The 16,041-nt window shown below is 39.7% G+C and overlaps 1 protein-coding gene across 2 annotated transcripts in view; it reads right to left on the reverse strand.

The window, feature by feature from the left end:
- The window catches only part of zfc3h1 (zinc finger C3H1-type containing), a 49,066-nt gene that overhangs the window by 21,558 nt on the left and 11,467 nt on the right, over positions 1–16,041 (reverse strand). The window contains exons 6-15 of one of the 2 annotated variants that reach the window (XM_033038178.1): positions 15,147–15,267; positions 13,488–13,576; positions 12,856–13,068; positions 12,104–12,271; positions 10,710–10,847; positions 5,575–5,693; positions 5,001–5,147; positions 1,863–2,037; positions 1,473–1,601; positions 244–801 (exon numbers count right to left, since the gene is read on the reverse strand). In XM_033038178.1, the coding sequence (XP_032894069.1) occupies positions 244–801; positions 1,473–1,601; positions 1,863–2,037; positions 5,001–5,147; positions 5,575–5,693; positions 10,710–10,847; positions 12,104–12,271; positions 12,856–13,068; positions 13,488–13,576; positions 15,147–15,267 (1,857 nt within the window). Of the gene's footprint in view, positions 1–243; positions 802–1,472; positions 1,602–1,862; positions 2,038–5,000; positions 5,148–5,574; positions 5,694–10,709; positions 10,848–12,103; positions 12,275–12,855; positions 13,069–13,487; positions 13,577–15,146; positions 15,268–16,041 lie in introns of both variants that reach the window. The other variant, XM_033038177.1, reaches the window with a different exon arrangement.

A 16,041-nucleotide genomic window follows, 5' to 3' on the forward strand; every position in this document is an offset into this window, starting at 1 on the left:
TAACATTTATAACATAAAACACTCTGTTCATTATGACATTGTTATTTGTGGAGTCTCACTGCAGACAAAATGCTGGTAGTTTCCCAAATTAGGATAATCAACATTTCAAAAGTTTGCCTTTCGAAAACCTCAAAAGTCAATAAAGTTGTGAAAAATTCTGTATAAAAACACGTTACAGTTAAAAGAAAATGTTAATATTAAGTAAACTCATGGGAATATCACAATATAGACAGTCCTACTAACCTGGCCACATGGAGACTTCTCCTTTGATGTCATGCAACCTAAAGTTTTCTGCAGCAATGTTTTAAAGTCATCGGCCTCTCCATGAAGTTTTTTGAGATCATCAATATTGAGACCAAGGAAAAGTTCAGGCTCATCTAAGCTTTTCTTTGTTGGCTTACTTAAAGTTTCTTTTCCTTGACTTACGTCAGTGTGCTTCAGATTTGGCTTTGTGAAAGAGTTTGATTCCCGGAATGACCTCCTTCGTTCTCTTAGAGAAGGCGATTGCACTTCGTCTTCTCCATCATTTTCTTCGGTATCAAGGATAAGTTTATCCTGAGTCAGGTCATGCATTGAAGGCTGAGATACCACAAATGCCCGCTCTTCCCCTATTCCAGGCATACTTTCTAATAGTCCTGCATTTCTTAAAGCTTGCGCCTCTTTCAATTTTTGAATCTTTAGCCGATATTCATACTCGAGTTGTTGCAAGCGTTTTTTTTCCATTGCTATATATTCGGCAGATTGCTTCTTTAAAATTACTGTTTTTGTAGATGAGCCATCCAATCGGATATTCTTATTAGACTGAAAAAAATGTAAATAACATCAATCGAAATAATACTTAAACATCAGTCTTTGTTTTGGGCAGAATGCAAAGAGTGACCAGTGTTGAAAAGATAAATCAAGTGACACAGTTGGCAATAGAGAGTTAGAACTTGAGTAAACATCGCATGATTTGAGCAGTCAAGAAAGGAGGCTGTCAATGTTTGCATGGGTTATGTTTGCCTGTATTGTGCAATATTAAAGTTGAAACCCAAAAAGTTCTTAAATGTTAAATATTTTAGGACCGAGATGAGAAAAACATTTTTCACACAGAGAGTGGTGAATCTGTGGATTCTCTGCCACAGAAGGTAGTTGAGGCCAGTTCATTGGCTATCTTTAAGAGGGAGTTAGATGTGGCCCTTGTGGCTAAAGAGATAAGGGGGTATGGAGAGAAGGCAGGTACAGGATACCAAGTTGGACGATCAGGCATGATCATATTGAATGGCGGTGCAGGCTCGAAGAGCAGAATGGCCTACTCTTGCACCTATTTTCTATGTCTCTATATCAACATGTAGCAATGCATACATCCGCTATTAAACTCCAAACACTAAGAAATAGCTAGAAATTGTTAGAAGTAATTCGCAGATTTGTTTAATGACATGATAGCAATTAAAATACTAAACATTTTATATCCTAATTGGGTTTCAACTCACCACAAAGGGACCTTGTTCATGTTTACGTTTTCCTACTTCCCGACTAGCAAGTGCTTTTGCTCGTGCAAATTCCTCATATTTGACTGACAAGCTTTTCTTAACCTGTATTCGATGTTTTACTTTATGAATCTGAAAGAGCAAAAAGATTTCCAACATTGTAGAACGTTAAGATTACTTAAATTGGAGGCCAATTCAAAATGACAAATATAAAAATCAAGGACTTGCTATTATTACAAACGTGATGCAGACTTGCTTTTACATTAAAGAAGGTGCCCGGAAAGTAATTTATTAAACCAATCTACTTAATTTGACTTGCAAATAAAACTAACTAAACAAATGTATGTAAATGTAGGCAATGGGAAGGAAAAATCTAAAAGAATTTCAGCCTACCTGTTCTTGAAGTTTTTTAAGGAGCATTCTATTGGCATTGACAATCTTCTCAGCTGCCTGCAACTGTTCTTTATGCTTCATGTATTTGACTTCAGCTTGACGCAGTGCCTCCTTCTTTTTTGCTTCTTGTTGTAGTAGGCTCGATAAGAGAGATTCATCTTTTGTAAGAAGGAGACTAAAATAGAAACAGCGAGTCAATTTTTCTTCTAAATAAATGAAAGATGTAAATTGCACTTAAATTTAAGTAGATTTGAGGTTGCATACATGTAAATTAGATTATTATACTATAAAATTACATTTTTGTCTCAGTGGAAATACCTCTCATTCTTCTAAACACCAGAATTGAGGATCAACCCAGTCCATCTTTCCTCTTGACAACCCTCTAATCTTAGGAATCAATCTAGCAAGCTCTTGCTGTACTACTCCTAAAACAACCATATTCTTCCTTAAATAAGACAACAAAAATTGTAGTCATCGACGTGTTTTCACTTCAATTCTGTAGATATGTACCAAGATCTCCTTATGATTACACTCCATCTCCCCAGGAATATAAACATCTCCATGTGTCTTCCTAATGATAATCTACATGTTCATATATATGTTGCAGAATGCAATTAGATCTTTGAATAGCAGAATCGAATCGTTGTGCTTTTTCATTCTTCCTACCAAAGTGAATAGTCTCACTTCGTCACAGCTCATTCTATCGCCCATCTTTTTTCTCATGCAGTCGTCTATCTTTCTCTTACTTTACATGAGGAAACTGACACACAATATCGTTGCACAGGAGGGGGCGCTGTCCTGTGCATGGCTGCCCAGCCAGCAGCTGTCTGTCTTTTCATCTCTTTTTTTTAATTTTTAGTTCGTTAAAGTGTTTTTGTTCTGGAGGTCTAGACTTTTTTTATGTGGGGGGGGAAGGGGGAAACTATCTTTCAGGGTCCCTGCCTGGTCAGAGAGGCAGCTTTTCTCCGGGCTGCAGTTTCGAACCGTCCTCGCGGCCTACCAGCGGGCCTGGAGCGGTGTTTCCTGTCGGGGACCGCCAGAACCTCAGCTTCGGTGGCGGCACAGCGCTGGAGCGCTATCATGGAGCGGAGCGGGCGATGCCTTGCCCGGGTCGCCGAGCGGGAGCTCCGGTGAGCTGAAGACCGCCGAGATAAACATCGCGGAGCTGCGGGTCTTTGGAGCGGCCAGCTGCGGCGTTGAACTTAAACATCGGGAGCCTGGGATCTCTCGATGAGATCGCCAGTGGTGGAGCTCCAACCGGCGCGGCCTTGTTGGCTTCAGAAGCCGCGGTCTCCGGTGAGGGAAGCGGCCGTTCCAGGGTTCCCATGCCGCCGAGAGGATTCTCCCGACGCCAGTTTACAATCATCCGGCGAGAACGGCCTGGAACATCGGGCCTCCTTAAAGGCATAGTGCCCTCAATAGGCCCGACTATGGGTGGACATGGGATGGGGATTGGACACTGTGCCTTCCCTCATAATGGGAACCATTGTGGGGGGATGTTTTTATGTTTAAATTTCTTTATTATTGTTATGTCTGTATTCTTTCTTTATGTGCTGCATGGCAAGAAGCATTTCGCTACACCTAGGTGTATGTGACCAATAAAATAACCTTTGAATAACCTTTGTCCCCTCATCCAAAATTAAAATGGATTGCAAATGGACATGCCCAAGCAATGACCATTGTTTAATGATGCAATTATCCCTACTTTGGTTCTATTAACCAATTCTCTACTCCTGCTCTTTAATTGTACAACAAAGATTTGTGGAGTGGTTATTTGTATGCCACCTTACCAAATTCCTACATTAAATTAAAATACATTATATCCAATGGCAGTCTTAATCCATCCTCCTTGCTAAATCCTAAAGACCTAATTTATCAAACGTGACTTCAGAGTTATGATTATTACTTATATTGTTACTTGCTTAGTAATGGATTCTCGCATTTTCCAGAAAGCTGCGAAAGTGTTAATTTCCTTCTTTTCCATCATTCTTGAACAGCAATATTGCATTTTCAATCCATCAGATAGCTCTTTAATCTAGGTAGCTTTACAATTTCATGACCAATACATGCACTTTAAGCGCATCTGATTTCTAAGCCTCCGGATCTATTCGTTCCTCACTCTTTTTCCCTTTGGTCGCTTACTAATTTTGGTACACTTTCATTGCCTTCTGCTGTGAAGATAACATACACCTCAGGGCTATTTTGTCCTATTAATAAACGTACTGAAGAATTTATAACTTGCTAAGAAGGAATCCGTGGCTGCCCAATGATAGAATATGCAGCTAGTGTCAGTGGAGACCATTAATTTCTCTCCCCTTTCCTGCAAGTCTGAAAACAAAAGTTTCTTCCCTTCAATATGACACAAGTGAACTTAGCCATGCCAGTGTTAAAATAGCTGGAGCTGGAAAATAGAAATAATGGTATTTTCTAAATACCATAGAACATACTAATTTATGGTGGTGCCAAACAGGCAGATTTTCCAAATTATTGGCAGATTTTTCTATTTATACCAAAAACACTTCATTCATTTTTAAGATGTTGCATAACATAAACAAACTTTCCAATGAATCTCAAGTTAGGAGGAAGGGTGGTTACCAGGACCCTGACAAATGTGGAGGGAGCTCAGGAAAGCACAGTGAGCAAGATGCTGAACCAGTGCATAACCAGTCCAAACAGTTGGCCAGCAAAACATCTGAGCTCTACTGTGGAATGCCAAATTAAGAATAGCCAACTGTAAATTCATGCTGACACAAGAGACTGCAGATGCCGAAATCTCAAGCAAAAAAAAAGTTCAATTTCGTTCCATGGATGCTGCCTGACACAGAGCTCCTCCAGCAGTTTTATGCTGTCAGGGAAGGCATTGCTGTCAAACGTATGCTCTTTTGTATCTGATGTTCAAATTGGATTCCAGATCTGTGTTCAGGTAAAGAAAATAGATGCTATAGCACTATTGAAGAGAATCCAGTGTGTTCTCCAAGATAACCTGGAATTTATTTTTTTCCGACAAGAGCTTGACTACTAGAATCCAGTACCAGTACAATACAAATAATATCTTCTGCTAATGCAAGTTTGTCTGTCAATATCCATGTTCTGACTAAAGTATACCAACTTAATAAATCAAGCACAACTGAAACTTACTTGTGTTTTCTTAATTTCTCTTCAACCTCTGATAATTGTTTATTGACGATTGTTCTCTTGCCAACAGCATTTAATTCAGCATCAGAGTGTACTGGTAATGGACTACCCTTTGATAAATCTGATTTCAACACTCGCTGTTTCTCACGACTTAAAACCAAGACAAAACAATCAGTATTTTATTAAGCAATAAAATTAATACACATTCTTCTGACTGACAAAAATCACAGAACCCAATTACTGATGTTTGCAAATATTAATCAAATAGGCATATATTACCAAGGATTATAATATCTAGGCTGTGTTAATTATCTTTTAGGTTTTTTTAAAGTCATTATTAGCTTTTAAATACCAAAGCAAATAAAAAAAGTAGTTGGTCAAGTTAACTCATCTCAAGAAATGGAAGAAGAATTCAACCTGAGCAGCTCCATTTATAAACTTTTCCAGAATTGCCGGTAATTCACCATCATACACAATGTGACAAAGATTTAAATAATTAATAACTCGACCAAAGCAATTGACATTGTTCGTGCAAGAATAGAAGCAAATAGGCAGAGATCATTATTGGACATTTCACCTGATGTTTTCTTCCTTCAAAGGTCTATTTTCTTTCTTTCCTCCTTCTGGCAATCCACTTATGGTTCCTGCAGGATCATTTTCTTTTTCTGCTTTTAGCCTAGGTTTTGGTTTTGATGCCTTCATGGGGAGAAAAATGTCAAGAGTCAAGTCAAGAGAGTTTATTGTCATGTGCCCCAGATAGGACAATGAAATTCTTGCTTTGCTTCAGCACAACAGAATATAGTAGGCATTACACAAATTTTAATCATTACACACAAATTTTGTGTGTGCATGTTATTAAAAAAAAAGAAAATAAGCCAAAAAATTCCAGTACTCAGCCATATCACGTTTACTTTTAGATTGAGTACCAAGAACTGTGGTGCAGCTAATAGAACTACTGCCTCATTGGCAGGGTTTAAACATATGGAGAATACATATTTATTTTCCTCGTTCCTATGCTATATCCCCATTTCCCACACCTTGCGGTAGATTAATTGAACATAATAGATTGACCCGTGTTAGGACAAGTTGACGAAAGTGCTGTAAGAATGAAATGGGATTGTGTAATTGAATGCCTCAGGTTCAACAGGGACTTGATGGTGAATTGGGTCTGTTCCCATGCTGCATGACAGTTCGCTCAGAATCAAAGTGGAAAGCCTGATTAAGTTACTTCAGAAAACTGCATGCGAAAAGTGGCACACAAAGGGGTTCCCAGTATAATACTGCAAATGTAAAGTCGACAATCCCATCGCAGGGCTCTTGCTTAACTTTTTTTCCCTGTTGCCAGCCGGGCAACCTTGGCAGATTTTTAGGTTGCCAAATGACAGTTTAGGTGGTCATTTAAGATGGCTTGCATGACGCGTATGATAATGTGCTCGGACGAAACGCGTAGTTACCAGTCGGAATTATACTCAATGAAGCATTCACATATTATTTCTGCTTTAAATAAAGTCACAAACTAAACATTCGCCAATCAAGACATGATATATCCCACAATGACATGCAGCAAAATTATAAGACAGTATCTCAACTCTTTTTACACATTGCAATTAATGCAATTTCTATTAGTTCTTTCCACTTCCAAACAAAAAAGTGGTTGGATTATTCAGCGTGTGATCAACCTGTGTCAATAAAACCTGGACCATGGTAACATATATGCGTACGTATAGTTGTGAATGTTGCTCATTAAATAACTACAGTGCTGATACTCCATATTAAGAGCCGTTAAAATGATTCTGTAATAACGTGTCAACGGTAGCAGTGACAATCGAACACTGCGATTTTAACGTTTCATGTGTTCACAATTTAATTAATCCATCTTCATGGATTAAAACAAATAATAACATTGGGAATTAAAACACATTTGATTGCATTCACTTATCAAACACAGTCAATATTCGCTCTGAAGACATTTCCAGGACAATAGGGTCGGGGAAGGGGGTGCGTGTGAATCAGTGCTGGGTGGATAGATGGCGGGGGGTGGGGTGGTTAGAAGGCAGTCGGTGCAGAATGGATGGATTGAGGCAGGTGAATTAGTACGTGTTGGTTGGAGTAGGTAAAATTGTGAGGGGAGAGCACGGGGGATGTAAGTGGTGTTGAATGGGGGGGGGGGGGGGGTTCAGTACGGGATGGATGGGGGTAGACAAAAGTGCTGGAGAAATTCAGCGGGTGAGGCAGCATCTATGGAGCGAAGGAAATAGGCGACGTTTCGGGTCGAGACCCTTCTTCAGACTGTTCCCCCCATTCTTCTTGAATGGGAGGATCAGTACAGGATGGATGGCGGTGGGGGGGGGAGATCAGCGCAGGATGAATGGGGGGGGGGGGGGGGGTCAGTACAGTGTGGATCGGAGGGTCTGTGCAGGATGAATGGGGAAGGTGCAGGGTAAATGGAGGGTGGGTCAGTACGGGATGAATGCGTGGATTAGTACAGGATGCATGGGGAATCAGTACAGGATGGATGGAGGAGGTGCAGGATGGATGGGAAAGGGGTAAGTACAGGGTGAATTGGGGAACCAGTGTTGGATGGATGGGGGGGGGGGGGGGAGGGGGTATGGCGGCAGGAGAATTAATGCGAGGTGGGTAGGGTGATCAGCGCAGGATGAATAGATTGGGGGGTGGGGGGAGATGGGGAGGGGAGCACAGGGGATGGCAGTAAGGACTGAATAGAGGCGGGAATGGATATCAGTGCGGGATGTAGAGGAGGGGTCCCAGGATAAGGGGGGGGGGGGGCGAGGTGGGGAGGAAGGAAGGTCAGCGCTCCTCGGACAACATCGTCCGCTGCCTTGGCAAGGTGCGGAGCCGAGCAGTGCAGCTCAAAGATCCTATAGCTATAGTATCTTTGGTGCAGCTGCTTCAGAAGTGTCGGAGCGAATGACGGGTCCCGCACCGCGGCCGCGATAGCGGCTCCATCTCCTCCCTCCTCCCTAATCGCGGCCGCTGCTTGCAAATCCGACAACGGGATAACCGCTTTCAAAACAAACCCTCCCGCATGCCGAGGCCGGGAGGAGGGAGTGAGAGGCCTCAGCGTGCCGGAGGGTTTTTTTTTTTTTAAAGCGCCGGGTAGTGGATTTGCAAGCAGCGGCCCTTATCAGGGCGAGCGGGGTGCGGGGGGGAGGAGGAGATGAAGCCGCTATCGCGGCCGCTGTTTTGGGCCTGTCATTCGCTCCGACACTTCGTCACCACGCACCTAGTATCTTTCTCACGCAATACAGCCGTCACCGCCGACACAAAACGTCGCGTTCCTTTTCTCCATAGATGCTGCCTGACCCGCGTAGTTACTCCAGTTTTTTGTGTCTATCTTCGGTACAAACCAGTATCTGGTTGCCAAGCCGGGCAAAATGACTCGGTGTTTAGTTGCCCGGCGGCGTTTTGAGTGGTCAATGGCACCCGGGCAACCGTTAATTTCGAGCCCTGCATCGGTTCAGCAAAAAAGGCGATGCATCTGAATATCTACTCATTAATGTTTTTCAATTTCACTGTTTCCCCGAAGGTGTGTTTTACAAATTCCACTCTTTGGACAATATACAGCTTCTGTCATTCAGTTTCAAATTTTCTTATGGCACCAAAATTGGTGGTTTAGTGAACAGTGAAGGTGATTTGTCCAAGGTCACGGCAGGATATAGACAAACAGGCAAGTAAACTTGGACAAATGCATAGTGATGCCTTTTGGGAAGTTAAACCAGTTCAGGACATGCACAGTGCATAGCAGGGCCTCGAAGAATGCCCAGGGCATAGCAGGGCCCTGAAGAGGCACCTTGTTGGTCCCTAAAGTGGGCAGGTTGACGAGGAAGGCATATAGTATGCGAGGCATCGAGTATTAGAGTTGAGAAGTCTTGCAACAGTTGGACAAAACATTGGTTGCGCATTGGGCATTGGAATATTGTGGTTTTTCGTTTATAGATAGGATATGATTAAGCTGGAAGGTGCAGAAAAGATTCACAAGGATATTGCCGATGTTGGGGGAGTCCAGAACCAGGGGATACAGTTTAAAAATAAGGGGTAACCCATTTAGGACGGAGATGAGGAAAAACCTTTTCACAGTGGGTTGTGAATCTGTGGAATTCTCTGCATCAGAAGGCAGTGGTGGCCAATTCTCTGGATGCTTTCAAGAAAGAGATAGTTAGCGCTATTAAAGATAGCGGAGTCAGGGGATATGGTGAGAAGGCAAGAACGGGGTACTGATTGTGGATGAACAGCCATGATGATACTGAATGGTGGTGCTGGCTTGAAGGGCCAAATGGCCTACTCCTGCGCCTATTGCCCGGATTGAAGGACTTGAGTTATAAGAGAAAGTAGAAATCAGAGAGGTCACTTGACACAGGTATATAAAACTAGTAGACCAAGTGGGACCCGTTCCCAAATGCGTGGGGGGGGAGAAAGAGAGAGCTTGAGAGACAAACACACACACACAAACAAACAAGACAAGTTATATAGAGAAGAGATGAGAGACAGATGGGGTAGATGTGTCGTGTCTGTTTTGCAAGGTTCAAAATTGAAAGGGCATAGTTTTCCAGTGAGAGGGAAAAGATTTAAAGGGGATCTGAAGAGTAAAATTTTCATACCAAGAGTAGATGGCTTCTGGAATGAGCTGAAAGGAGATTTGAAGCAGGAACAGTAACAACATTTAAAAGGCATATGGACACTGCTTGAATGAGCAGGACAGAATTAATAAGGAGAGTGAAATTAGTATGAAGGACATGATGGTTGGCATAGATGCAGTAAGCCAAAGGGCCCTTTTCTGTTATACCAATGTACAACTAACTGCTTATTTCCAGATTGTAAATAATGTCAAATGAACTAATATTTCAATTTATCCATTGTTTGAGGACTTGCAATCTTATGCTTGTCAGTCGAACAGACCTCGCCTATTTGTGGGTTTTTAAATTTCCAATATCAGTATACTCCTCTTTGGCAGCAGCCACAATTTTGCATTAAATTGCAAATTTCACTAAAACAGTTTCAAGTACAGAACAGGCGAATCACCTCCTGGGATTACGTTGATTATGGAATATATAAAATGTAACATTCAGAAATAATGGTACCATAAATGTGATCCTAATCAAAATTTCTCCAGCCTAGCCGTCATCTGACAATGTCGCTCGTCTTGATAAGTACATAACATTGCAAATTATCTCATAACTTAAGTGAAAAGCACACAATTTGCAATTCCAGAGATGTACAATGGGCTTTCCTGTTACTACAATTATGACTAGAACTAATGTGAAAGGATGTTACCTGGGGCTAAGTGGCATCATTTTTGCTTCCAAGCTGTGAGATTGTAGGCTCAAGTCCTACTCTAAATACTTAAGCACACAATTTAGGTTGCCAATCAAATGCAATAAGGAATCCTGCATTATTTGAAATATAATTTCTTGAATGGACATTAATCCAATTTACATTTGCCCTACCAAGTAGTCCATTTCATATAAATTGCAACCTAAGTTGCAATGAATTACCTGGTTATTGCCATTTAATGTTTCTGAGACCTTACTATAATGAATTTGATTGTTGTGTTACTTAAATTACAACACTAGTTATACTTTCAAATAACAAAGTGATTGCAATATTACATGTCATAATATTCACAAAAGCCAATAGTATCAAACAATTAGAATTTTTTTACTATCGTAGTTATGAGGTTACAGTTGTTCATACCTCTGCAGTTCTTCTGGCTTCTCGAATCATGGATTCCAAACCTCCAAAGACACCCATACTTAGACTGGGTTGCTCATTATCTGAATCACTATCATCAGAGTCATCCAGTCTCACAACTACTGATTTGTGCCTTGGAATCTAACAAGAACAATAAGAAAAGGCAAACAATGCATGTTAAAGCAATTAATGTGATAGTACCTCTAACACAATTTTCATTGTACCTGACCCTGACCAGACTTGCGCCAATGGCAATAAAATAGACTTGACTTACGGAGAAATTAATGCAGCATACAATTTGTTTTTTTATATAAACCTTCTTGGGATGCACATTTAGATCATGCATAATTTGAGTTGAATGAAAAAATACACACAATATACAAATTATTAAAAAATAAATCAAATCGTGAATTCAAAATAATATTGTGGTGTGTAGATGAAGGAAATACAGAAAATACAAAGGAGAAACTAGACAATCAAATAAGGAATAGAGTGTTATACAAATAAGCCAAGGGGGAAAACTGGAAAAGCCTCAAGCATACACAAATGCCAGCAGAAACATGATTTGCCAGATGTCCCTGTTCTGTACATGTTCTATATAATTCTATGCTATTTCCTGCTTACAATTCCATTGAAAGCTACAATATATATATACCCACATGATGATAAATACTCACAGGATGGACTCAAGTGAAAATATGAAAACTATTACACAAAAATCGACCGCTAAAAATCACAAAGACCTATTCTATAACAACCTGCATGGACTTGGTTATTTTGTTTCCGAATCCCTCAGATCTTTCAATAGATCATCAGATAACATGCTACTGAGGGTTACTATTCATGTTACTGAGGGTTTGAATTTATTGGTATTTGCTGAACAGCAAAATATTATTTACTTAATGGGTTATCTTTTCTTAAAACAGTGACTTTTTTTTAAACAATTTCCGGGAGTAATTAAAACATTAACAAAAGCAGGAAGATAATCTTTCATTTATCAAATGGACACATTTTAAACCAAAAAAAAATCAAAACAATTAGTACATTTTACTTTAACAAGTGTGCCACAAGTAAAAAGAAAAACAACTTTCAAAAATATATTTTGCAATGGTTAATATTGAAGGTAAGCTTTGCATACGCTAATTTAAATTTAGCACACATACATATAACTTCTGTTTGGTGCAATTGAGAGTCCACATATCATTGAACAAGATGAAACTAATCTTCATACAGCTGTATGATTTTTAAAAAGACTTTGTGGGAATATCTGACTATATTGTGCTGAAGCACCAATTTTGAATTTTGAAGCACCAATGCCCCACTTTGAAAATAAGCTACAAGTATATTTTAGATGAAACCCCATTCTAAGTTGTGATGTGAATCGTCATGAGACTTACCATTATCAGCGGCCGATTTGCTGAAGGAACTCTCACAAATTTTGTGGTTTGTGGACGTGGCTGTAATGTAGAATTCAAACTGGCAGTTGAGAAATTATTTACTGGTGCCGATTGCAAATTCTCAATAGGAAGAGGTGGCAAAGAAAGTTCACAATCATCACTCGAATCCTGCTTAAGAAAATTGAGAGAGAAAAAAACTTAACAGCGACATATATAATCTGATTATTTTATACTTCTTGCAATGTTTAACCTATAGCCTGAATCTGTTCCCTAAATCTCACACAATGAAGGTAAACAAGCAAACTAGTTTCCCTTTGAAATGAATGAATCCGATTTTAAAGAAAATCTAAAAAGTTCGTGACAAGGAGAGTTCTATTTGGCTCATACCCTTCATTATTATATCTTCTGCAGAGCATGGACTTCTATGGAATATAAGACAACAGACACATGGATTAATAGGTCAACCTTCATACCTTCAGGAGTAACTACCAAGAGACAGACCCACGTTTCAGGTACACACTGATGTACATTCCATCCAAAACAAAAATAAAACCATAAAATCATTAATTTATGGACATGGCAAAAAGTGAACTGCCTTGCAGGATACAAAGAACCTTTATTCTCAATAAAAACTCAAAACTTTCAGGACTCAACCAATGAGTACAATATATAAATTACCAGTTAAACTTCCTAGCTTGATATAGATTGCCCTCTGCTGGCTAAAAATACAGATTTAAATCAGTTTCAGTTACCTCAGGTTTCAAAGCACGTCGATTTGCTATAGATTTTAACAATTCTTCTCTAAGCAGCATTTCTTCTTCTTCCTCCTCATCAGCAAACGGTGGCTTAGGCGGTTGCTCAGGCTCCTCAGGTGGAAGTGGTGGTGGTGGCGGTGGTGGGGGCAGCTCGAAAGGACAAGGGAAGTAACTCTCCAAATAATTTGGAAAGAAAGACTCTCCCAGACTCTGGAGAACAAGATTTGCAAATTATTTGGACATTATCAAAGCTTAGCACCGAAAAAAATATTAGGTATATTACAAAAGGGGACAAAAATGGTTTATTTGAAGCTCACAAAACAATCCAAAAGTAATGCCATATAATTTTTTAACACAGTTGGATTAAATATATTAACTTCCCTCCATTCCATAAATATGAAAATAAACCATGACTGCGGCTAATATTTAGTCTTTCTTGAAGTCATTAATTGCTGCAGCAACTACTGCAAATCATGAATTGAACCATAGTTTCAATGCAAAATATTTTGTAAGCAACATTCTTGTTGAACAAAAAGCGAAACTATATGGAATAATTTTGCAAGATTTCCATACAAATACAACAAAATAGAATACCTTGTATCACAATTAATAGAAAAAATGAAACTCACTTGATGGATAGATATTGGCACTGGTGGCACTGGAATAAAATACCCTGTCTGGTAATCCACGGTGAATGGACGTGGCACTGGAGATGATACTGTAAGGAATGACAAATAAAATAGTTTATAGTAACAGACTTAGACCTAGAAAATTTAGCACAAGTCTATCCAAATGAGTTAAGAGCCTGTCCCACTTGACGATTTTTTTGGCAATTGCTGGTATTATTGACTGACATATCAGGTCACCGAAAAATTTGCGGCGTGATGAGCCGTGATGCGGCGGTGACGCGGTGTGATGACGTTTGACGCGTGGTGTTTTTTCAAGTGCTGCAACATTTTTTTGTCGCCGCTGGATTTTGAAATGTTCAAAATCTTTTGGTGACACTGATACTGACGCCGGCAGTCGCCGAAAATAAATCGTCAAGTGGGACAGGCCCTTTAATTGTTAATATGTTCAACTGACATGCCTAAAATGTGATCACACAGTCACTAAGAAATAGGCACAAACATTTATAACCTGAATCCCTATTCATATCAAATTATCAGATGAACACGCACATAATGCCATGTATGTATGGCAGATGCAGTATAATGTGGATAAATGTGAGGTTATCCACTTTGGTGGCAAAAACAGGAAAGCAGACTATTATCTGAATGGTGGCCGATTAGGAAAAGGGGAGATGCAACGAGACCTGGGTGTCATGGTACACCAGTCATTGAAAGTTGGCATGCAGGTGCAGCAGGCAGTGAAGAAAGCGAATGGTATGTTAGCATTCATAGCAAAAGGATTTGAGTACAAGAGCAGGGAGGTTCTACTGCAGTTGTACAGGGTCTTGGTGAGACCACACCTGGAGTATTGCGTACAGTTTTGGTCTCCTAATCTGAGGAAAGACATTCTTGCCATAGAGGGAGTACAGAGAAGGTTCACCAGACTGATTCCTGGGAAGGCAGGACTTTCATATGAAGAAAGATTGGATAGATTCGGCTTGTACACGCTAGAATTTAGAAGATTGAGGGGGGATCTTATCGAAACGTACAAAATTCTTAAGGGGTTGGACAGGCTAGATGCAGGAAGATTATTCCCAATGTTGGGGAAGTCCAGAACAAGGGGTCACAGTTTAAGGATAAGAGGGAAGTCTTTTAGGACCGAGATGAGAAAATCATTTTTTACACAGAGAGTGGTGAATCTGTGGAAGTCTCTGCCACAGAAGGTAGTTGAGGCCAGTTCATTGGCTAGATTTAAGAGGGAGTTAGATGTGGCCCTTGTGGCTAATGGGCCACATCTGGAGAGAAGGCAGGTATGGGATATTGATTTAGATGATCAGCCATGATCATATTGAATGGCGGTGAAGGCTCGAAGGGCCGAATGGCCTACTCCTGCACCTATTTTCTATGTTTCTATAATTACAACACTGATATCGGGCAGTATTTAAAATAAACTTTGTCTATAGGCAGAAACCATTATTGTGCATTCCATGTATGAATGGAATGAATGTAGAAAAAGACAAAAATACTATATTTTGGTATTTAACCGAGCATTGTAAATGTCCAAAGCTGTACAATTTTCTCTACGATGAGCAAACATTCTATCATAAGCATAAGGTACAAGTGTCAGCTTAGTGACAAAGATCTTAAATGCAACTTAGTTACAAACCAAACAATACTGACCTGGCGAATTGGGTTCACTGTCCGTTTCCATCGCAACCTCTTCATAGTTATCATACTGGTACAAGTTGCCAGACTCTTCTATTGGTTTTTCTTGCGATTTTTTACTATCTGTATCTGTTGACTAAGAATAGCCAATATATATTAGTGCCTTTAAAACACCTAAATGCAAATATGCATTTGGATTCTTCTAATCACATTGTGGAGATTAGCTAATTGATTGTTGATTTATTTTGCCATTGAACCGTACAACTAGTATACTGAAAATCTAGTGAGGAATTGCAGCTAACTGCAATTTCAAGCCTTAGCTTTGTGGATCGGTGTGTTTATTATGAAAATGGTTTTGATTCTTTACAAGACGGAGCGCTTTCAAACGCTGCCGAATCTCGTTTGTATTATCATTGTCTTTCCAAAAAACAGCCATTTTAATCCATAGCCAGTTATGCATCAAAGCTTCTAGTTGAAAAATTCGTATTTCACCGATTCACAGGATTCACACCATGCTGCTCAATTGTATTCAAATACATCAGAATGAGGGCAATTTAATTTTTCATATCCAATGTCATTAGTGATTAACTGTACCTACATTGTAGAAATATAATGCAAATGCTCATTGTTGAACCACTCGCTTACAAAATAATTCAAAATAAGTTCTGTACTGTACAGACCACACCAATTCAACTAGTTTGTTTTAAAATAGGGCCAATATTTTACAGCCGATCAGTTAATGGACAAATTCTCTGCATAATATACTTTTTTTAAATTTTATTTTTTAAGAGTTTACCCAATTTTCAACAGTCCTCTATGTCCATTCTATGATACCAAAAGCACCAATATTTGAAAGTAACAGTAAAGTCTCAGTTGGAATACCTTCACAGTAATTTTACAACATTACATA

This window comes from Amblyraja radiata, chromosome 19 (genome assembly GCF_010909765.2).
Source record: "Amblyraja radiata isolate CabotCenter1 chromosome 19, sAmbRad1.1.pri, whole genome shotgun sequence".
In the NCBI taxonomy this organism is placed as follows: Eukaryota; Metazoa; Chordata; class Chondrichthyes; order Rajiformes; family Rajidae; genus Amblyraja; species Amblyraja radiata.